Source organism: Amphiprion ocellaris, chromosome 8, assembly GCF_022539595.1.
Source record: "Amphiprion ocellaris isolate individual 3 ecotype Okinawa chromosome 8, ASM2253959v1, whole genome shotgun sequence".
NCBI lineage: Eukaryota > Metazoa > Chordata > Actinopteri > Pomacentridae > Amphiprion > Amphiprion ocellaris.
This window is the reverse complement of record NC_072773.1, coordinates 22,279,176-22,302,796: the sequence shown is the minus strand read 5'-3', so window position 1 is coordinate 22,302,796 and position 23,621 is coordinate 22,279,176. Positions and strand designations below refer to the sequence as shown.

Sequence of the window (23,621 nt, the reverse complement as noted above, 5' to 3'; positions counted from 1 at the left end):
GAAACACAAAAGAAATGCCACTAATATGGCTGATATAATGTATGTCTGGCTGGACTGCAGAGTCACTGTGTCGCTTTATCCTGATGTAACATTTGTGCGCTAGTTTATTCAAGCCTCACACAAGTCTTTGTCATGGTGTTCTGTCGCTAGCTAAGCTCTCATAATGTTTTGTGCTTGTTAACATGGAAGTGCCTGCCTGCTTTGGATGCTGCAGTATTGAACAGTAAGAATAGTGGTGCAACTAGGTACTGCAGTTAATCTTCAATACTTCTGCAGTACTTGAATGGTGCATTATTTGCAGAGGTGGGTGGTAACAAGTTATTCTGAATATTCGGATCTCTAGATTAATATTCGGATACCACCACAACCACTGGATATTCGGATATTCGGGTCCAGCTCTAGTTGTAATGTTATTTTCTATCTACTGAGCCCATGCCATTTGGAGGGAAGTAAAATGCAGTGTATCTTGTCACTGGAAGTAGTTTTCACTGTTCAAACATAAAAATGTTACCTTACTACAGGTATTTGTTTCAAAAGCTTTATGTTGTGAAAAACTGAGATTCAGAAATTTGTGTTTCTTGTGCCTTAACTTGTCATTTTGTAAGGATGTTATTTATTTTTGCTATTTTTTTTTTTTTTTAAATTTTATTATTTGGAAATACCAGAATTTGCACATTATTTTACATTTTTGTCTGTCTGATCACATCATTTCTAAAAAAAAAATAAATTGGACATTACAATGAAACAGTTACTCAGTACTTGAGTAGTCTTTTCACCAAATGCTTCTTTACTCTTACTTGTGTAATTTTTTGGATGACTACTTTTTACCTCTACTTGAGTGATATTATTTTGAAGTAATGTTACTATTACTTGAGTACAATTTTTGGCTACTCTACCCACCTCTGATTATTTGGGGGAATAGGTATCGGCATGGGAAAAAAAACAATGTTATCGATGTGTGTATAGGATATGTATACTGTATATACTGTATTTTACACCACATACAGTATCACACATCTCTTTCTGTGTTTGTCATTTACTCTCACACTAATGGATATACAACATGCACCCTGTACCACACTGTAATACTGAAAAGAAAACATTTTCCAGTGACCTCTATGTTACCAGACTGTGATATTCAGCCAAGGTTAGCAGTCATCGGCAGGAGGCCTGGGCGCAGAGAGGCAGTTGAGAAGTTCAGCCCGCATGCATGTAAACATGCACAGGTGTACAGTACGTGAACATAGACTTACTTGCACAAATATGACAAAGATCATAATGGCCTATGCTCTGAATCAGGGACACTGCAGGTCACATCGCATAACTGTCATCGAACACACCTTGTGACTCACGCTCTCAGTGAGCAGCACACACACACCAATAATAAAACAAAATCTAATATATCTAATATGATTTGCAGTTACACTGTAGAGTTCTTGAGTTTTATATTGAAATCTATACACTAAAACTATGAATATGAAATATTTCAATTACTGTGCTTGCTGTGTGTAGTTAAACTAACTTTGCATACTTCTCCAAAACTGTGAACACACACACATAGATATACACGTTCTCACCGAATGAGAGACAAAAGGGGATGGTGGGATTAACGGATCAGTTCCCAATTTCCCTCAGCCGCCCAGCAGTAATCAGATCATCTTGCACCTGACGTGAGGCCTGAATTCCATTAGGCTTTATTAGCAGTAATTATCCCCTGCTTCCACCCCATGCTGTTCTCTCACTCCCTATCCTCTATTTTTCCTCCAGATCCTGACATGCCCTCTTCTTCCTCCACCCTCTCCACCACCCCTCCTCCTTGATTTTGGCCTGTTGTTCTCAACTCGTAGCCTCACAGGGAGCGACATCCCACCCCAAAACTCTCTAGATGGCTCATTCATGGCTTGCAATTTTCATGTTTCTGACCGTCTCTTTTTTGGCCAGTGCCCACATGTAAACCGACATATTCCTGTTGAAGGTCACAAGCATTCACTCCTGGATTCATCTACACACACACACATTCTGCTTTTACTCTTAGTTAAACTAAGGATAAAAAGGCCGCCTCACTTGCTCTCCAGCAGGGCTGAGAGATGCGTCAGCCAAACGCCCCTCTTTTTTTTTTTTTTTTTTTATTCTTACACACGTTTTGGGGTTTTTTTTCAGCTGGCCTAGAGATGAGATGGACAATTGTGGGTTCTTTCAGATAGTGTTTCTCACTCAAGCAGGAAGGAGCATGAGGACTACAAAAAAGGCTAAATCCTCCTGGGAGCAGCTTTTTACTCCCAGTTTGTGTTCATTTGTCCCCCCGCTCCCCTCGACTGCCTTTGGGAGCGAGTCAGCACTTGTTTTATTGGCCGTTACTGTGTGTCAGGGAGCAAATCGGTTTTTACTCACAGGTGCGAGTGGAGGACAAGTGTGAGTGTTCCATTACTTTTTGTATCAGGTTGGAATTATCTGGGCGTGAATGGGTTTGTCTGTCCCTTGCTGTGTTGGTGCAGGACTATGCGTGAATAAAGGGTGTATGTATTTTTAAAAAAGCAATAACTGTGTTTTTATATTTACTTGTTTGTACAAGAGAAAATTAGTATATGTGTGTATATATGAGGTGTAGCAAAGTAGATGATGGAGCTGATTCCCTCTGTGCTGTTTATTATCACATTTTGTGTAATTATATAATTACTGCTAATCACCCACCTGAGGTGGCAGTGCTCTGCGGCAACACACTATTACAGAACAAACACAGCGACCTCAGCACATCTCACACTCATTAACACACTCCTCCCTCCCTTATTCTCTTCCCCACTCCCCCTCCTTCTATCTCTCTCTCGTTCTCTTTCTCTGCGCTCATTATCTCTTGTCTTTATTTACACGCATGAAAACACACATGCATGCACATGCTTGTGCTTACTCTAATGTAATGAGGATCCCAATCAACCGTAATGAGATGAATGGTATTTCTAGCAGCACATAGGGGAAATGTATAGCGAGAAAACCTTCCCAGCAGGTATGTTTCTGATGTGAAACAAGAAGAAAGAATCTCCAAATCACATCCGATGTTCCATCCCTTCGACAGGCAGTTGAGAGAATGGGGTAATAGTGTAGCATTGCTATATGCTGCACATTAGTTAACTGAATGTGCCAGTCTCCAAATGAGAGAGAATGAGGGGGGGTGTGGTGAGAGCTATTGAGAGGCAAAAGACAAATCTCACATTTCAGACTCCATTTCAAAGAACATGAAATTCAATATACCACTCCAATCTAGTGCACGCTGCCATTGCTTATGCCAGTAATAGCAATCAGAGATATTGTATTCACTTCTCTCAGCCTCCCAGTGTCAATTTATGTTTATGTTTGCCAGTAAATATATTAAATGTCATTTAAGCCTTTTCAAGAAGCTGATTGTTTTGCTTTTGTTTTGTGCTGTCTTGTTCTCACTGTTTGTCATCCTACAGATCTTTGCACAAGCTTTTATTAATCTGCTCGCTGGATGGCAACTCTCACTAGGACTCCCCAATGCCCCATTGTCATCTGGTTGTGTAAATATCCTGACCAAATTAAATTTTACCCTCTGCAGTGGTAACAAATTGAAAAGACACGTAGACAAATCAAGGTATTGTATTTACACCAGTCAGTTGAAAACTGAGTGACATTTGAGTCATGCATTAGTGTGGACACCCTCTAAAGTGTAATAGCCACCCCGTCCCTCACTTGTTTTTCAGCTATGTGAAAAGAATCCAGCAGTACGGGAAATGAATTCTTTGGATTAGAAGACCACGCTGACAGACACACAAACAGAAACATACTGTGTGCTGCAGTAGCTAGGCGCCCACCGAGAGGCATTCTGCTAGCTGCCAGTACGACAGGATGGCACAGAGAGACCCCCAAACATCTCGCCCACATAATGAGACAGGGCAGGAGCGCTGGGCCTTCTTGAGGAGTAGGGAGGGCTGGCGGTGGGAGGAGCTATTGCAACGTGTCAGTCCAGTATCCCACAGACGACATGTTGGACCCTTCTGTCACCAAACGTATTTGAAGGATGGCAGCTGCAGACAGAGGCTGACATACACAGCTCAACCCGCTCATATCTGGCAGGCAGAATGAATTTATCACAAGGCAGAGACAGACAACACAGCCCAGCCATGTACATCAGATGGAAAAGGAACTTTAATTAAGTCTGTGTGTGCCTATAGTATGTGTGTGTGTGTGTGTGTTGATAAGAGAGCATCTCTCAGCTTTCCCTGACAGATAACAACCTGCGTTAGACTTAAAGAAGGCTTGAGACAGAGACTCTACTTTGCACAGATTTTTCCCATCTCCTCCCAAATTCCCCTCTACAAACTCTGTAGCACTGCAATTCTACTCACTCTGAAAGTGCAGGCGCAGCACTTTACGGGCCTCACCGAAGCCTATTACTGTACAGCACAACTAGTGCTGGAGGCCTGTTTGTAGGGACAGTATACACAGATGTATGACCATCTCCATTCAGATCAAGTATCACTTAGGGATACACCTTGTTTTCAATGAGCTAATGGGTTGTAGCAAACTGCTCTCAAACTGTGCCATCTTTAGAGTAACTTCTAGCTCCAGGAGGAGACTGTCTCCATTACTGTTATCATCAGCCGCAGGAGCGATCATGTGAAATTCTGGCAGCAGTATTCATTCTGGGTCATGAAATCAGCAGCTGGGTAAATGTTAGTCTCTTGACTGAAGACCAGACACTCTGTCTTTCTGTCTCTCTCCCTCTTTTCCTGGATCATTTTCACTCTCTGTCTTACTGACCTCTGTATCTCCCTCCACTGTCAGTGCTACCTTTGGAAAAGCAGAATGATGTACAGTATACAACAGTAGCCCGTACAATGTCACTTAAGCACCAAATGATTCAAAATAGTATGTCCTTACAGTAGCTGTAGTATTTCTAAGTGGAACAGGAGGATATATGGTCTTATTTAAATGAAAAACTAACGGTTTAGATTTATTGTGTTAAAATTACATTCCCTAAAGTAGGAACTCATTGCAGCAAAAGTCAATACACCATTCTTTACTGAGATTTAAATGTTTATTTTTTACAATGCTTTATATATGTACCTCTGTTTTGATGGCAGACTGAATCTTCTTCATTATGGATGGAGTATTCCAAATTTCTGCCATTCTTCAGATGTTTTTTTTTTCACCTTCTCTTATCTGAATAAGTTGTATTGCTCTACCTTTCTTACTGGATCCAAGTAAGGTGACAGTTCTGGCCAAGCCATAGTTTTCACTTTTTTTCTTTAGAAACTCTTGCGTGATTTTGGCAGTGCGCTTTGGATCATTCCCTTGTTGGAATATTCTTCATCTGCCAAGTCTGGGAGTCAACCTGTCAGTGGGTGTTCAGGTTTATACACAGGCATTTATGATGTTATCTAGTTTTTGCACTCCTGTATCTGTATACTCGTATCATCATACTTCACTGCTTCACTGTTGGAACTATGCATTCACTGTGATAGTACTGGCCAGGTTCACAACAATCATGCCGGGCATCATATTAGTCATCATGCTATGTAAGAATGTGCTCCCAGTTTTCATCAGGCTTCTTTCAATGTTCTTTAGCAAAATTTGCTCTTGCGCTTTTGTGCTGACGAGCAAGTAGGGTTTATTTTTTTATTGGGCACAGCACTTAGCAGTCAATGTTATGCAGTGTCCTTCACCCTGCCTCAGCTGTCACAGAAATTCAGATTTTTAGTTATAACCCCAGTGCTAAGTCAAAACTACTTGCCTACCCGCTTCTCTGAGCTATATCGTGCAAGTAATGCATTGTGTATGACATCATTGGAGGAGGACTGCTTTGGCAACTCTGATTAGTGATACTATGGCTTATTCTATATCTTCAACACCTTCTGTATTTGCTGCAACTGATTTTCAGTTTATCCAGCAATTCCTCTCTTTTCCATCTTTGTGAATCCTCACAATATTTGTTTTTAGTTCCTCTGGTAAATCTTTTCCATGTGGATCTATGATGCCGACATGCAGACAGACATCGCCTGTATGTCCAAAACTAATAAGATTCTGATTCGTGGGGTGCCCGTATAGCTCAACGCGTTGAGCAGGTGACCCATGTACAGGGGCTGGTCCCCGACGCAGCTGACCCCGGGTTCGATTCCCGCTCGCGGCCCTTTGCTGCATGTGTTCCCCCGTTTCCTGTCTTTCTCTCACTGCACCTGTCCAATAAAGCTGATAAAAGGCCAAAAAAATAACTTTAAAAAAAAAAAGATTCTGATTCGCAGATCAGTTTATGACCATGTTCACGCAGCTAGGCTAATTGTAAATCACAGATGTAATCAGTTTTATTTCAATAATGACATATTTTCTAACTTGTGTGGTAATTTATGTATTTTTTGTTGCATTGAGTTTCTAGGTCTGTGTTTTATAGTGTTTCTTAAGCGTTTGCTTTTTATTGTTCATAAGAATGAATATTCCACTTGTCAACTTAGTAACTATGCTATTTTTAAAATGTGATGTAATTTTAAGCTGTTTGGCATTTCAGTGATATTGCACAGGGGTGTACTCAGTTCTCTTGCACACTGTATGTGCACAGAGATGAGGGGGACTCCAGCCCAATCTCATTTAGGCAGGAGAGGGCAGAGTGCCACCAGGAACCTCCACTCAGTTACACCTGAGGGGCCTCTGCTATGGAAGGAGGATATGCAGCTTTGCATACAAATCGCTGCTGGGAGCCATGTGGCTTCAACCTTACACAGGGGTGCAGAAGCACTGGCTCCTGATTAACATGAAGGGTATCAACTCTGCTCTGCAAACATGTGTTAAAGACTGTGATTTTCTCTCTGAATGTTGTATCCATCACATGTGCTGTAGCGTCTGGAAACAGAGATGACATTTCATGCGATCCATGTGTCATAAAGCTGACATAAAGGTTGACATACAGCTTACTTGACGATGGATTGACTGTCATAAACATTGATGGCACTACATAACAAATGATCCTAAATTTTCATGGCACTGTTGTGACATTGAACAATGTCGTCTCTGCAATTGAATCCAGAGCTCATTTTCCAAGCACTGACCTAAATCTCAGTAATGTCACTTCGACCAACATGTTATGATTGAATGACTCTGATCGTACGCTGTTTGTCATAAGAAGTCATTATACAGCGTAAATATCATAATCAAACTGTTATTTGTGAAGCCTTTATCAGTGCCTCAAGGTCTGAGGAAATCATCTTTCAGGCTCTTTAGGATGTGATTCCCCTGCATAGCTGCACATTGTTATTAATTCAAGACAAAGATACAGTGCTCTTCTTGTTTTTCAAAAGTAGATGTATTCGGTGGTGAAAATTGTGCTACAGCAGCTCTTTTGCAGTTTCTTTTAATAACCCTTTTGATATATGGATTGGATATCAGTAAACACACTTCTAAATTCCGTTTTGTACAAAAACTTTACCTAAAATAGTCTCTGTCGTAGCTTTATTTCACTGAGAAAGATAACATTAGACATCTTAAAATGAGAAAATAACACAGATTTTGTGTGGCCCCCTTCTGTTTGTTCAAGTGTGTGTTTGTGCATGTGCATAAGTGTATGTGTACCTCCAGCACAGGCCAGAAACTTAGGGCGAGCCAAGGAGATTGGTAGATTGGTCCCATCCTCATCCGTATGCATGGCTACGCATCCTCCAGAACTCTTTTGTTTTTAATGATAACTGGTCCCATGCATTGTTTACTAAGATGACAGGTCTATTTTCCTCTGATTTATAGCACTGTGGCATTCAAGGAGATACTGTACTTATTACTTTAAACGCAGTATGCAAAAACAAGTCAAAGAGACAGGCAGAAAGAGGGAGGAGGGAGGGTGTGGACATAAATTAAGGGTCATTGTTCCCCTTCTGCTCCAGACCGAGCAGCTGTTTGTTGAGGTCTAGACAGAGAGCTGAGAGCTGATCACCTTAGGAGGTCATTGCTGCGCTCAGCCCCGACTCACTTGGCTGCCAGGACTCTAGAGTGGAGGTGGTGGCATTGTCAAACTACCCTGTCAACTACATCTTTATTTTTTGTTTTGTGTATTTTGGCAAGAGGGCGGGCTTCCTCTCCAGATTCTTACATAAACACTCAAGGGGAAACTCCCTCTGGTGGTTGAACAACAGTCTCACACACTTTATTGTGCTGATATAATACCACTCCAACTAACCCTAACCCTTTCCTTCCCCAAACCTGCTGGCCAGAAAACTGTGAAAAGACTCTACTGTATTTATGTTTTGCAACAATTTGAGTTATATAGAAATGCAATGGTTGGGAGAGAGGTAAAGAGGAAGTAAAGGCATAGAGTAGGAAGTGGGATGTCATTGTTTTGACAGATTTAGTTACAGTAGCACAGAGATCAATTATTCAGCAGAGGCATGCATGGTCGCAGGATTAATGGCGCATGCGGCAGATAAATCAACCATTGGTCCCGAACCTCTCAGGGAGAGAGGAAACAGTACAAGACAAACATAGGAACGCGTTTGACGTTTGCATTTTATATCCATCCTTTACCATTAGTAACCTTGAGAATTCAAGAGAGAATGGGGACGGAGTGCACATCCAGCTACAAATAACCATACAGATTTGGGGATATAATGTCAAAAAATGTGCACATTATATCATCTTGAATGCCAATTTGGCTCTGAAGGACAGAAGTATCTCTCTGTCCTCAGACTGTGGAAGGATATAAAAAAGGAGGGCTGTAGTTGCTGTTGAGAGATTGAAACGCTGCTATATATTACAACCTCTGGAGACCTGTCGGCACTCCAACTTACTACCCCACCACCACCATCTCTGTGTCTGTCTCTATCTCTCTCCCCTCCTCTCATTCATTCTCACTTTGACTTTGCTCTGGGTCCTTTTTTTCCCTTTCTGCTTTACTGTTACATTTCTCATCCCACCCCTTTTGTGTATTCAAACACTGCATCTATCCATGTTCTTGTCTGTCTGGCTGTACTTGTATTTGTATATGTGTGTGTGCGCATCTCTCTGCCTGATTGAATTTGCTACATTCATCTCCCACCCCCCACTCCCCCTTCACCATCCTTGTCTGTTTTGGCTGCCAGGTTGTACCTGTCTGGTATTTCAGGTACGTTTTAGCCCATCTGTGTGCACCTATAATTCCCTTCCTCTATTTGTCTGCCTCCTTTATCTGTCTGTCTCCTTTATCTGTCTGCTCCCTAGCTGCTGCCCCAGCCCAAAACAGCCCTCATGGCCCTCTTTCTCCTACAGTTGAAATCACATACCCTAGTCAGGCTCCCATCTTCAGACACCGAGCTTTGCCCAGCCAGAATGTCAAATCATTTCAGTTTCAATCCCATTTTTTTCCCAGTGTGTTTGTTTCTGTGGGCCTTTCATTCTTGCCCTTGCTTTTTGTTACTATTTCTTTATCTCTGTGCGCATCTCGTTCTCATACACACTCATTCACTGTTTAGTGTTTTCTCTGTTTCTCTCTCGTCTCAGTGGTTATCTTCATACGTAGCACTGGTGCACTGCTGTGTCCAGAAGTGTTTCTGTGAAGCCAGAGCTAACCTTTGCCTTCCAGATTAGAGTAATTGCAATTAATTAAGAGTGGAGGGAATATGAATGACTTTGGTCATATCAAAGGAGCAACAGTACACAGAGAGACATTTTGCATATGAGTGATGGTGGAGGAGGGAATAAAGGAGGGAGGAAAGGGGGGAGAGGCAGTGAGGAAGCCATGGTGGAAGTGGGAGGATCAAAGCAGAGGATGGTGGCAGAGTGCTGTCCCCTGCTGTGCAGCTCAGATAAAGACAGGTTAGCGCCACAGGTCTCCTCAGTGAGCGGGAACCAGGCACAAGGCCAGGAGAGATGCATGAACAAGCCAGCTTACAAACATCTCATAATAACTCAGGCAGAAGAAGCCCTTGAATTAAAGTGTCACTTTTCATTTGCTTTCCTTTCCCTCATTTTGGCTCACCGGCTGATTTTTTTTTTCCTTCTCTTACGTTCTCTCCGACTCCCTCTTTCTTGTCTGCCTACATCACCCCCTTAACCATCCACCTCCCCCAATCACAATCTGCACATAATATGGACTCCTTCAGTTGCGTTCCCCACTGTCTTCATCACAGGGCTGCCTGGGGGCTCTCAGGCTCTTCCATCTGCCTGCTGTGTGTCTGCAGCTCTCCCTGTCTTTCTTTGCTTGTCTCTCTGTCTGTTTGTGGCAATCCCCATCTCTCCAAATCTGTCTTTTGTGTGTTTGGCTGTCTCTGTCTGTAGGGCTCTCCCCACACACACATATAGGCACAAGTATAAGTGCTGGCAAATATTTTTGGCAATGAGCTCTTTGACAGTGGAATTTAGACTTCAGACAGATTAATATTGCACGAAGAAAGTGTTGTCTTGGGTCAACACTTGTTGAAAGCAGCAAATAAGAAACAAAGTTAGCTTGGCATTCTGGCAACATTTTGTCAATCCTGTGTGTGCCTCACCGTATCAGCCTGGTTATCTGTCTAGCTCTGGAACACGCCTCTGTTTGCAGTGTGATGTTTTGACCTTTTATAAACCCTGACAGGCCGTGTGTGTGTGTGTGTGTGTGTGTGTGTGTGTGTGTGTGTGTGTGTGTGTGTGTGTGTGTGTGTGTGTGTGTGTGTGTGTGTGTGTGTGTGTGTGTGTGTGTGTGTGTGTGTGTGTGTGTGTGTGTGTGTGTGTGTGTGTGTGTGTGTGTGTGTGCGTGTGTGCGTGCGTGTGTGCTAACAGAAAACAACTTAATGTCCGGGCTGAATAATGTTATCATTTTAAATGAACTTGTTTGACATACTGTTGAATACACAGGTCTGCACAGGGACTATGGCGTGAGAGGCAGCATATACAGTCTGAATACGATTGCTGCAGTTTCCATAGTACCTCCATGATCGATGTCATTGTTCTCAATCCTACTCATCCCGTTGCTGAGCCCAGCTGTCCAAATTGGGTGTGCAGGGTTCTGCAGGGACTAAGGAGGGGTGAAGAGATTGGGGATAGAAAAGAAGCTGATGAAGGTTGTTGCCATGCTCTGAAGTGGAGCACCATCTTCCCCGCAGTGTTGGGAGTGGATGGGGCAGCCATCAGCCTTTAATTGGGCACTGTGGGCCATAATAAAAAGATCTCAAAGTGGTGAAACAGAATGAGGGAGAAAGCGAAAGATATACAGAGCGATACGGTAGGGCCAAAGACTGGGGTGAACTTCGTGCGCCTTAATGCAATGCGTATTGGCAGGTGTCGCTCTGCCTAATTTCACGCCTCCGTGAACGAATGTGCGCCCAGACGATCGCCACTTCCAAGCCGCCTCTCTTTCTCCCTCGCCCGCCCTCTATTTCGGTCTCACTGCTTTAATGTATAATTGGTTTCAGTGATGTGTTTGTCCTTTCACATGACTGTGTGATTTGGCCTGTACAGGACATGGACTCCGGTTCCCCTGAAACCTGGAAGTGCACGGCTGGAAGGTCGATGACAGGCTAAATGTGCAGCATAAGCACTAAATAGAAGCACGGTGACAGTTAAGGAAGCACAGGGGCCCACCTCTTCCATCTGTCACATCCAGGCCATACAATGAGGGATGATTTGATGCTTGTTCGTTTGCTTCTGTCAGTAATCCGGCCTGTTGGACTTTCGGCCAGTGGGTAGAGATGACGACAGGGGGGTGAGTGGGTCAGAGGATGCTGTGTATGTGTGTGTTTTTATGTCACACAGTGGGTCTTTCAGAGTTTGACACAGAGACATCCTGTGGCAGCAGAGACGGAAACGAGTTCTGATCCTCGATGCCCTGACCGACTTCTCATCTGACCCTCCGTTGCTCCTCAGACCTCACCCTCCCATCCTCGCCCTCTTACCCTTTTCACCCTGCTCCTCTCTCTCTTACTCGTCCTTTACCCTATCCCCCCTCATCACTGTTCTTCCCTGCTCGCCCTTTCTCGCCCCTCCTTCCTGTAGTCTGTGTTTGTGTTGGGAAGATTAAGCTGCTCTGACAAAGCTGTGTTTACAAATATGCAGGCAGAGAAACAGGCCAAGCGACGCTGAATAGGAATAGAATACAAATTGCTTTTTTATCTCTCTTAGGGCCAGGGCGAGAGAAAATGTGTTTGCGATTGTTGCTCCTCCGCCTGTGAAGGATAAAGCCTCAGTACTGGGTTTGGGCTCCCTGTTAGCATTCATTCTATCCTCTCCTCTCTCTGTCTTTCTCTCTGTGTCTCTCTGTCCTCCCACTCTCTTTCTTCCCCCCATGCTCTTTCTCCTCTTTGTCTACTCCACACGCTCTGTCTCTTTCTCCCCAGCAGGATTTTTTTTTCTTGCTGTTTCCTTGGTAATCATATCTCCTCTCCACTCCTTTCTTCTTTCCTCCCTGACTCTCTCATGTCTCCTTGATGTGTGCTCGTCTCTCCTCTATATGAGCAGTACTCCCTCTCCCCCTCACCTCATTTCCCCAATAATTTTCTCCGTCCCTCACCCCCCCTCTTGTATGATTCCATACAAGCAGAATGTTTTTCTCTGACACTCACTCTCCCTGTCTTTCTCTCTATCCATCTATTCTTTGTTTCTCTCCTCCACTCAGTAGGACTTGTCATGATTTACAGTCTCTCTCAGCTCCTCCTTGCTGACACCGGAGATATTAGAAATTTGGAGTGCCTATAGATCACAGCGGGGGGAGAAGGTGTGAGTCTCTGCTAATCAGCCCTAACAGAACGGTGTGGCATTACAAATCTGGACTCTCTCTTACAATTAGGCGGCACGTCTGCCTGGCGTAACCCACAGCGGGGAAGCTGAGGCTGTGATGTCATCTTCAGCAGGTCTCTGCCGTGTGTGTATTTTAGGGGGAAAACAGTGGGTTGGATGTTTGTTCTCATTAATGCAGAGGACGTGCTCCCCTTCTCCACACAGTGCTACTGTTATCCTTACCTCAGCTCACACAAGCAAAGGTTAATGGGCGGTCATACGGACTCAAACAATGCCATCTATGTTTAATAAGCAACATCATAATGTCTCATAATGTCATGCTGCTTTTAATTTATTATTCAAATAAGGACACGCCAGCATTTAAGGACAGGGTTGATTTTTATTGAGTTCCGTTTTTATTTCACCGTTCGCTTAGTGCGTATAGTTACGTCTGTAACTTAAGGTACAGGGAAATACAAATCCATGTTCTCTGTTGATATCCTTTTGGCCATTGTCCAGCACATGCATTTGGGTTTGACTAAGCACAATGGAAGAGACCAAGTGCGGGAAAATCTTCTTCGACTCAGCTGTTTCCTACCCATGCAAAATGACAGCTAAAACATAACCTCTGACCTCGTGTCTTCAAACTGTGGCTCGATAACCTGATTGCTGTATCCATTACTCCACTTTTAATGGAATGAAGTGGCTGTCGCGGTCGACAGCGCCGGGCTTGTAATGCAAACAGATGCTCATTACTCTTTTTTTCTGCAAGACATTTTTACATGTCTGTTCTAGACAGGCAATCTGGAGGTCAGCTCAAAGGTTAGGTGATAAGGAAGTGGTGTCTTCAGATAATGACTGGTTTCCATTTGCCATGTTACCTTTTAAACATATACTTAACATCCATTTGTAAACTGTCATGTCTCACATTCCTATAATTTCTTGACATCACACAGACTTGTAACTAAAGCTATTTTGCTTTGTAAAAACACAGCGAGTTCAAATACAAATTCTCAAGACAGCCTAGTAGCATTTGAAACATAAAGGCATGACTTGAGCTAATTTCATCTGTAATTCATCTTCCAATGCAACGCCGCTTTCTTACATGTGCAGCAAAATCATGCAAAGAGAGGAGAAAGATCAGAAAAAAAGAAAGCCATGAGGAAAATGGAAAGAGAACATTTGTTACCATTGCATTTGCAGGCCTCTTCTCATACTGTGGGTACTATAGAAACACAGTTTGACTTTTGAGAAGCTGACGGAAGCGCTGCAAGGTTTACTGAGCTTTCTTTTGTTGACAGGCATCAATGTGTTGACTGCTGTAGTAGGCTGAGGTCAAGGCAAGACCTCGACTGGCTCTTTGTGAAGTATAAAAAACAGCCTGATATATTCACTCTTCCAGCCATTTCACCTCTCTTTTTGTGTAAAGGTTTTCAACATTCTTGTTTGGCTTACTTTAAGTGAATAGGCCTTTATGCAGCGCTGCATTCAGAGTAGATGTTGCTACAGTAACAAAACTGGACAAGGTTTGTTTGTTTGGTGTGTTTATATGTATGTATATTCCTCCATTTGCAGTAGGTTCATGTTAACTGAAATGTAGGATGCATTTGCCAGTGCAGCACTTAGAGTTAAGCCTGAAAAACCCATAGCATATATTGTACTATATTATACAGTTGTGTTGGTGTAATTTCTTTTAGTTTTTTGTCTTGTTTTGGGTTTTTGCATCATGATGCTGCTTGCAGGAGGATACATTTTCTGTAATCTGTTTGCAACAGAATTCCTTTAATATACTTGTGCCCCTGTGTGCCATTGAGAAGAGCTGCATATTTGTGTTTGCTTCGCTGTGTTTTGTGCACATACAGTATAGTCACCTTTATGTAAAACTACATTTCTATATCTGTAGGTGTATGTGAAATATTGTTTGTTGCACTGAGACTTGGCATACACTAAAGTGCATCGCTGTAGTTGCACTTCTATGTGTTGTGTGCCTTTTTTTGTTGGAGTATGGTGGCATGCCGTAGGCCCCATGCCACCCCTCCATCCCATTAGCTGAGCCCAGCCCCTGCCTGTGTCTGCTTTAACCTTGGCAAGCAGGCTGGAGGAGAGGGAAAGTAATTCTAACCTTAAAAACCTGCTGATTAAAGCTAGTTTGGTGGAATTCGATTCCACTTAATGCCTTTGGCCGTGAGCCCAGCTGGCTAGCATTAGCATCAACAGACACTGTGTCTTCAGTCAGGGAGACAGACGTGCATGTGCATGTGCCTCAGTTTCCTCTGGCATGTGCAAAAGCGTAGCTGTAAACTCTATATCCCCTTGTCTATCTTTTTGTGTCTCCATACCTCTTGTATCTCTTGTCCTATTCTCCCTGTGCTTGGTGCAGCTCCTATACCCAAATTCATCAGCGTTTTCCTTCCTAAAATGTCTTTCCTCTCTTTTGTCTTGAATTTCTTATTTTCCTGAGCCTCGGGAATCAAGCAAGACAGAGTCGGAGATTTCAGTGTTGCAAGTGGTCAGGGATTTCTCTCTAACTGCCTCAGTCCTGTTATTGTTTTCCTCTTGAACTTGATGTATAGCTGTGTTTACACGTCCAGCGTGGCTAATTAATTCCCCTCTTCAGGGCCTGTTTATCAACTGTTTGTGTTTATTTTACAATGAGTATGCTATTTTTAGAGCCAGTCATTTCCATAACACATGCATTTTTCCAGAGCATCATTTGTTTTGCTTTGTTGAGGAATTTAGGTTTGTTTTCCATTTTTCCCTTCAGCTCGGCTGGTGCCTGCCAATTCATTTTGTAGCCCGCTCAGTTTTGACTGATTTAGAGGCTGCAGCTGGTCCAATGAAAGGACTGGAGAGATAAATCTAAGCCTCTTTTGATTTATTATGCATAATGTCTCATCAACCGTTGCTTAAGTCTTCAGATGCACTCAAGAATTACACTGTTACAATTTTACAAGTTGTGGCTTATTTAAAGGCAGCTAAAGAAGAAGAATCTTAATAGAGATAGCAGTAGCTGGGATAAAAACCACCACCAGTGCCAGTGCCATACCAGAGCTGTGTATTTCTCTCTGAATCCAAAATGCAAGCGATATACTGTATATTATGGGCATTCTGGGCATAGTGCCATCCTACCAGACACTATAGATAATTTGATTCCTGCTGAGTGACTGGGAGAGAGCAGAGCAGAGTGGCTGACTGTAAAGAAGGCAGGTGAAATGCAGCGCATTACGGTATCAGTCGAAAATGAGCTCATCCTCCAAACTGGAAGTGGCACTTTTCAGCCCTAAGTCATCTAATCACATCTGTATAGAGCCAGAAATCGTTGACTGATCAATAGTCATCATGGATGCTGTCAATGGCCAGGGTAGTTTGAATTTTGCATGGTCCATGAATCTCTATTGAGTATGGATTTTGCGTCCCTGCCACAGATGGGGTTTGATAGTACTGCCTGATTGGCTGCAGTGTGAGCTCTGTTTATGCTACTGTGCCCCAGGCTGAATCACCTGCCCCAGGCATCTATGTGAACAGACAAATGCAAACATGCACGCAAACAGAAGTACACACACGCACAAAATGATACATTCCATCTAATGAAGCAGTGAGCCAGAAGTGACTTTACCAGGTGGATATCCATGTCAACAACTATATAATAGTGCAAAGCAAGTTATTCAATACAACGAGACCTGAAAAATTTATATGAGATCCAACTGCAGACTGTTCACATCCAGAGTGGTTATATGTGTGAACAAATATCAGCAAGGAAAACATTAGAGGACATGAGTCATACATGAGTCAGCCATAAAATTATCCTTGAAAGAGTTGGCTGGACATGACAGAAGACAGCTGGACAGGGGGAATGTAATTTAAAAAGCCATCAGCAAAAGGGTTCTTTACAAAACGCTAGGCAAGTTATCCGTGTATATGCATATTCCTGGGTCTGAGTATGTGAGTATGTGTGCATGTGTGCTCTTCCCAGTGGGGCTGACAATCCAACAGAAAGACAAATGTGTGGCAGCCTCTGACAGTAGGACGTTTGCATCACAGCAGGAAAACAGCAAATTGCCAACATAAATAAGGTGCCACGCTCTGATTAGGACTGTCTTCACACATCATTATGGTCTAATGAGAGAGTTTCCCCTCTCTCTCAGTCTCACTATAACTGTGTGTCTGCTTGCCAGTTTTGCCTTCACAGACTTTGCATTTTACAAGCCCATCTCTTGCTGTGCCTGACACCTGTCAGCCATGATGGATGAATGTAAGTGAGGTGTCGCCAGGGCAACAGGCAGGCCAGGGGCAGTGGTGGCCTCCAGAGGCGGGACAGGTAGCCAGCGGCGGCTCTGCCTTTATATCTGAAGGCTTTATTTAAGACAAACCGTCTGGCTGGTTTGCCTTGTGTGAACTGCGATCCGGCTCTGCTCGAGATGACACCCTTAGTGGGGCAGAGGGGTGGGAGCTGAGGGAGAAGGGTGTTCGGCCCAGGCAATAATACATTGGGTCATGCCAGCATTTCATTGCATTGGCCGCTTGCTTGAGTGACAACACCAAATAAATTTGCTGCATCAGTGTCTGACTTTGGAGGACACACGCCGCTGTAACTCTTTTTTTCCGCTGTCCGCACTGACAGCACATGAATACATTATGGACACGCTTCTTGTAAATTCTTCTTTAAACTGTTTGGTATCATTCTTCTGTTGTGTCTCATTTGCACGCACCACAGCATACGAATGCTACTTTCGTGTGTGTGGTTGTGTGTGTGCTTATGTGCTCACACGTGTGAATGTGCATGTGTTTGAGCACACGTACCTCTGTGTGTCATGTTGCACTGTGTCTGAGTGCAAAAGCTCATAAAAATTACACACTAGGAAACTACACTTTCTATGAGAGGATATGTGTGTATGTGTGTGTAATTATGGTTTAATTGCTTGCCCTGTGATGTGCTGTCATCTGTCACAGCCCAAAGACAGCAAATAATGGTTCTGCTGCCGTCACTTTGTCACCCAGACGCTCAGCATGCAGAAAGCAGCAGAAACACCAGTAACTGATATGCATCTTGAATTACTGATAAGCGCTCATGTATGATGAGCTTTGTGTATATGGGCGTGCTTTTGCTCTAAAAAGTATCTTGGCCTGGGTTTGTATCTTGGTCTATTGTGATTGTTTGTGTAAGTGTGCATAAAGCCGTTCATGAGTGCAACACTATGTGTCTGTTTTGTGTGAATATTTATGTGTTTATGAGTGGGTGCAATTTTGTACTTAAGAGCTCAGTGTACTATTTTGTGTCTGTGTCTATTTGTGTGTGTGAGATATGGAGTGGATTGGTGGGAATGTTATGAGGGAGTGAGGGTTCACAAGCTTACGTCTGCATGCAAATGTGTTTGATGCCTACTGTATATCGGCACTGACAGGTGCAACAGTTGTGTTATGCTTTAAGCTTCTTGTTTGTCTGGCACGCTGCTTTGTGTGGTTGAGAAATGGAGTAAACAGAGGGAAAGGAAAGCAGCCTGGGGGCTAATTTATTCACTCTCTCGTCGCCCTAGTCACAGAGGCCTGTTACACCGGCCCACCTGTCAATCCGGTGGATCATGCCATAGCGTTATACCATCCAACTGCACAGACACACACCACAGCTCGCTCTCAGCCGGCCAGCTCTTTAGGCTAGAGCAGTATTAACCATGATATATTAATAAATGCTCTGTAATCTGAATTAACAAGACAGCGAGTTCTGCTAGCACACAAACAGCATTTAAAAGTCTGCCATTTTCTGTGCGCTGTGAAAGTGAATGTGAAGGGAGAGTTGTGTCAGCATCAGTGTTGAAATTTAAAAGTCTTGAAAAGACAGAATGTTGGCATTTCTGTTTGTAAGCACCTTTCACAAATCTGTTGCAACACATGACCAGTGAAATGCGTAAACAGTTTAATGCCTTATAGACCAGTGTACTTTATTGCATCACTAATCCCTGGAGAGAGAACAGTACAGTTTATGACATAAATAGTCACAAAACAGCACAGTAGAAATGTGTGAGTTGGTAGCTGTTGTAGTCGACTGTAGTAATGTGATGTTGAATTCACCGTGGGTGTGGGAGGAAGTGTCTGTCCGTTGCCAGCGTAGAGTAATGGATGGCAGAGCTATGGGTGTGGGAGGAGGCATACATCCTATTTCAGACAGCTGTAATGGATGAGAGTACAGCAAAAAAAAAAAAAAAAGAACAGGAAGCAGTCTGCATGGGTTCACTCTCTCAAACTCTCGCACGCAGAGTTTGGTAGCATTTGAAATCAGCGCACAATAGATGTGAATAGAACAATAGAACACCTGGAGAAACAGTCAGCGCTGATGTGACTTTTGTTTGTGAATTGCTCACAGGACTCGTATATATGAATGCGTTGAATACACACAGCCACGCAACGTGTTTGTACATTTGTGTGAGGTGTTTGTTTTTTATTTTTAGATATATATTGTGTCCTTTCATCTTTGTGCCTAGTCTGGGTAGCTGTGCTGTAGTATAATTAATCAGACAGTTTGATATTGGCAAAGAAGCGTTTATACAGACTCACCTCCTCTGCAGACCCTGCTCTTTTTAACTGGGTTTATTTAAACAAGACGAGCACATATCGCACTTCAAGGCACCTATTTATCACATGGTCCTCCCAGCAACGGGCTTCAGTTTCCCCATATAATGTCATCCTACCTCTTTCCCTGCCCCCTTCACCACTGCCTTCCTGCTCCCACGGTGCTCCTGGAAACCCAGCTAAACTTACTGAACATATACAACTGCTGAATAACGAAGCTGTGTCAGTATTTGCATTTGCATGTGTCTGAGTAAGTGTGGGTGCTCTTGTGCATTTGTACTAACTGCATATGTATCATGCCGGCTGAGATTTCTCCCCATTTCTAATCAAACATTGATACCGAAGAGGCTTGGAGTGAAGCTCCGCTCTTTCAACCTGCTTATTTGCTTGATTCTTGTAAGAGCCATGCTTCCTGTCTTATGAGTAATCCACCATTCCCTTGCCTTTCTCAAATATTGCATCGCACAAAATCACAGCCCATGTCGTAGTTGGTGAGGGTTAGGCAAGGGTAGAGTGGTGTAAACTCTTTTTGCTGCTGTAAACAAGCACAAACTCATTCATCCCTCTAGGTCACCTGGGAGCCAGGTCCGTGAGTCTCCCAGAGAAGGAGTGAGCAGGATGGAGGATGGAAGGAGGATAAGTGCTGCCTTGCTCCCGTTCCTCAGTGCATGGTGCTTTGCCTCTGCTGAAGGCTGGTGAAAAATGTCTCCTGGCCCCTCTGCCAGATACCAGGAGGTGTTATCAGCCCTGCCTAGCTCTACGAGCTCTAACGAGGCCCCAGGCACAGTATTATCTGTTTACGATAAGGATATTAATAACACTGTGCTTTTAGTTATGTGCTGGGGTGCCCTGCGGGGTGATGGAGTGGGGGTTGGAGTAAGGAGCCCCTGAATCATTCTGTCATGGGTTCTTTCCAAGCAGGACAGGATATAAGTGAAGAAGAGGAAAGGAAAGGAAGGAAGGAAGGAGTCATGTGGTGATGCTAGGACAGTGCTGAGATGTTTACTGGTTAACCTCATTCAGTTTTTTTCCTCCAGGTCACTTGTCTTTGTTTTCAAGAACAATAGCTTGACCATCTGCCAGCAGGTACATGTGGGAGTTATGATATGGGGGGAAGAGGTGAGAGGTTCAAAGGTTACAGCTGTCATGGTCAGCTGAGAGGTCACCCTATTTCCTGCACTTTACTGTAGTGTAATGTCCTCTTTTTGTCCCTTTTCCTTCTATCTTTTAGTGTTTGTATGGCTGCTACGTCCACTCCTCCATCATCCCCACCTTCCACCGTAGGTGCTACTGGCTGCTCCAGGTAAGAACTCCTTCTCCTCCTTTGCACTTCACCACGCTTTAGTTTACTCACAGACTCTCCCTGCCTATCCAGAAGAACTTGAATGAGCTACATGATATCAGTTTCCATTAAACCGAGGCATTTTCTTTTGACAGCCAGCAGGCAGGCATCAACCTATCCCTCCACCACATCCCTCTCTCTCCTCTCTTTTCTCTCCCCAGCCCCCATTTCCCCTTATCTTTCCCAGTCATTCACTTTTCTGATGGCATTGCCCATACACGCCGTCCAGCACGAGGACGGTATCTCAGTCTGCTAAAAGCTTTGCCATCTCCCCTGTCTAACAGCCACAGTGATGGGCAGTAAAAGCATGATGGAAGAGGTTCCCTGTACAGTATAGTGTGCTTACTGTGGGTCGTCAAGTCTGCAGGCTGAGAGTGGCTGTAAATAGTAGTCCTTTGATCACCTACCCAATACATCTCATCAGTCTCGTTTAGCATGGCAGCCATTATTGTTGGAAGGTGCCTGATACAGCCATTCACACACACAGTTTTAGGGGAGCCTAAAGCACATGCACAGAGAATATGGGTTTGTGGAGCATCTATTATTTTTCTCTATCTCTCTATATAGCTATCCAACTGTAGTTCTGTCTTGAATACAGTATATTATAGGATAAAATATGTGAAGATAAAGTATCTTTGGGATATCTTTGACTACTGTGCCTGTAATATAATTTATCCAAGTTATAATTTCTGACAAGAATTGTCGAGTCTCAACATCCCTGTTGGACTGAATAGACCCAGAAGACATATCCATTTGTAGTCTAACAAACTCCCTATTCGATTCAATAAGCAGACCACTAGCAAAAAGACAAAAGAGAAAAACTGGCCTTAACAATGCTTAAATACTAATCAAAATAATTAGTGTTCCCACAGCAAACAAAAGCTGTCAAGCAAATGTTTATTTCTCTTTCGCACTATGTTGGCAGTGTGTGTGACAGACAGTAATAACAACTCTAGCAGACAAAAAGCAGGCGTCTGCCTGTCTCTTCTGACTTCAATCAGCAAAGCCACTTAGGTTGTTTTCACTTAAATATATTTTCCAAATGATTACAAGTACAGAACATGATTAAAAAGTCTAAGTAATCAGGTGTCGATTTTCTGGAGGCATTGTGCAGTGGTACTGAGGACTCATTTAAAGGAAAGATCCGCATATTCTCTATTATTGTGGTCTACTCATTTGTCCATAATGTATTTTGAAATAGTTACTGGTTGCTGTCATCTTTTTTCTTCTCCATACTAAGTAAAATGCCCTCCTGTCATCATTTCAATGTAAGTGATTGGGGACAATATGCAAAACCAATTTGAGCTGAACCTGACATGAAACATCGACTCGAGTGGTTATTATCAAAGGTCACAACTGTGGTCTTCATTTTTTGTCTAATATTCCTGTTGTAGGGTACTACAGTTTGCTTAGTGACTAAGTAAACTGTGTGACTAAGCCTTAATGAACTGTAGTGTTAGGATAGTGATACAAAGAGGGAATTTTCTACTAAATGCTGTACCTTTGGAAGATGCCCTTGACCACTTCAGACTGCTGAATCCTCACATTAGCTTCAGTTGAACTTTGAAATGCACATTTGCACAGAGCAAGGAGTGTGGATTTTGTCTCCCATCGCTGACATGGAATTGTAAGAACAAAGGATCTCTTAGGGCCAGTATAGAGAGGAAGAACATTTTCAAAGATGAAAACTACTTCAACTTACATATGGACATGATGGTGTTGTTTTAGGACAGCCTTAAAAAATCTGAACCTATATTCTTTCCTTCCTTCCTTCCTTCCTCTGAGTCTAAGTCTTCCCTAAAGGAGCATGGCTAGGATGAAACACAGGTCCAGGGAGAGTCAGTCCAAAGTTACTCTTGACACATACACAACATAAGGACACATGCAAGCATTCAGTAACATGTTTACATGCTGCATAGAGAGTGAATAACAGAGCTGAGGTCACACTGGGTCACTCAGTTTTCAAAACTACAACCTTCATTTCCAGTCTCTCCCTGTGCCAGTTGCAACATACACACATAAACTCCTATCAAACTTTGAGGAGTTCACTGACTCAACTTTTCTTTCCTATTACTGTAGAGCATCAACTGAGGACAACTGGCTAGTGAATCCTTTGCCCTCACCTCTCGCTCGGCTCAGCAGATCTTCTCACATCTCTGAGCTACAAGTGTGCAATTAAAACATCCACTCATTCAAAGATAAGAGGGCCTTCTGCTGCCAAACAAAAACATGTATTCGCAACCATGTTTTTTCTTTGGCACCGAGCATTCCTGGAACCCCAGATTTACATCTCTTTTCAGGCAGTTTATTGCACACCATCTGTGCTGACAAGAAACCACAGTCAAGGTGATACCAGAGGTAAAGGATTACACCTCAGTCCGTATCTCTGCAGATGCAGATAGACCTTCTGTACCTCTGTCTCTTCAAGCCACTTTCAGTCAGACAACTGACAGTCCACCTGGTTAGTCTCTTTCTTCTCCTTCTCTCTCATTCTTTCCACCTTCCTCCAGTCTCTGAACCCTCTGTCCCTCACTCCCTGTGTACCATTTGCTGTGTCCATATGAGATTTGCAGGCAGTAGTCTGTCAACAGCAGAGCAGCAAGGAGACTGGAGCTCCCAGAGCGGCAACAGGGAAAGGTCACCAGTGAGTGAAAAATGTAAATATTCAGCCATCCAGCGGCCACAGTCACGGAGAGACAGAGATGAAAATAACTCCTATTACACAGCACCAACAGGGAGGGAACACAAAGGACAGAGAGGGTAGAGACAGACTGTGAATGAGAGTGAGATGGACACAACTTTTAAAAAGTTATGGAAAAAAAAACACACTGAAGGGAGAGTTGGAGAGAAAGATGGATTTAAAGATTTGAAGTAGAAAAAATGGAATAAGGAGAAAGGGGATGGTGTGTATGTGTGGGTTTTTGTTTTTTTTTGGATATGTGTGTGACAGTACGAGAAAGCCTAAAAGCAAAAAGCAAGAAAGTCAGGCAAAGTGAGGTTGGTGCAAGGTGTTTTAGGGAGAGGGCTTTAGCCAGTGGGTGTGTGCCTCTTTATCTAC

General features: G+C 43.3%; 1 protein-coding gene across 6 annotated transcripts in view; it reads left to right on the top strand.

Annotated features, from left to right (window-relative positions):
* The window catches only part of camta1a (calmodulin binding transcription activator 1a), a 283,696-nt gene that overhangs the window by 202,173 nt on the left and 57,902 nt on the right, over positions 1–23,621 (top strand). For all 6 annotated transcript variants that reach the window (XM_035954376.2, XM_035954375.2, XM_035954373.2 and 3 more), the window contains one exon: positions 20,453–20,524. In XM_035954376.2, coding sequence (XP_035810269.1) covers positions 20,453–20,524 — 72 coding nt within the window. The remainder of the gene's footprint in view (positions 1–20,452; positions 20,525–23,621) is intronic.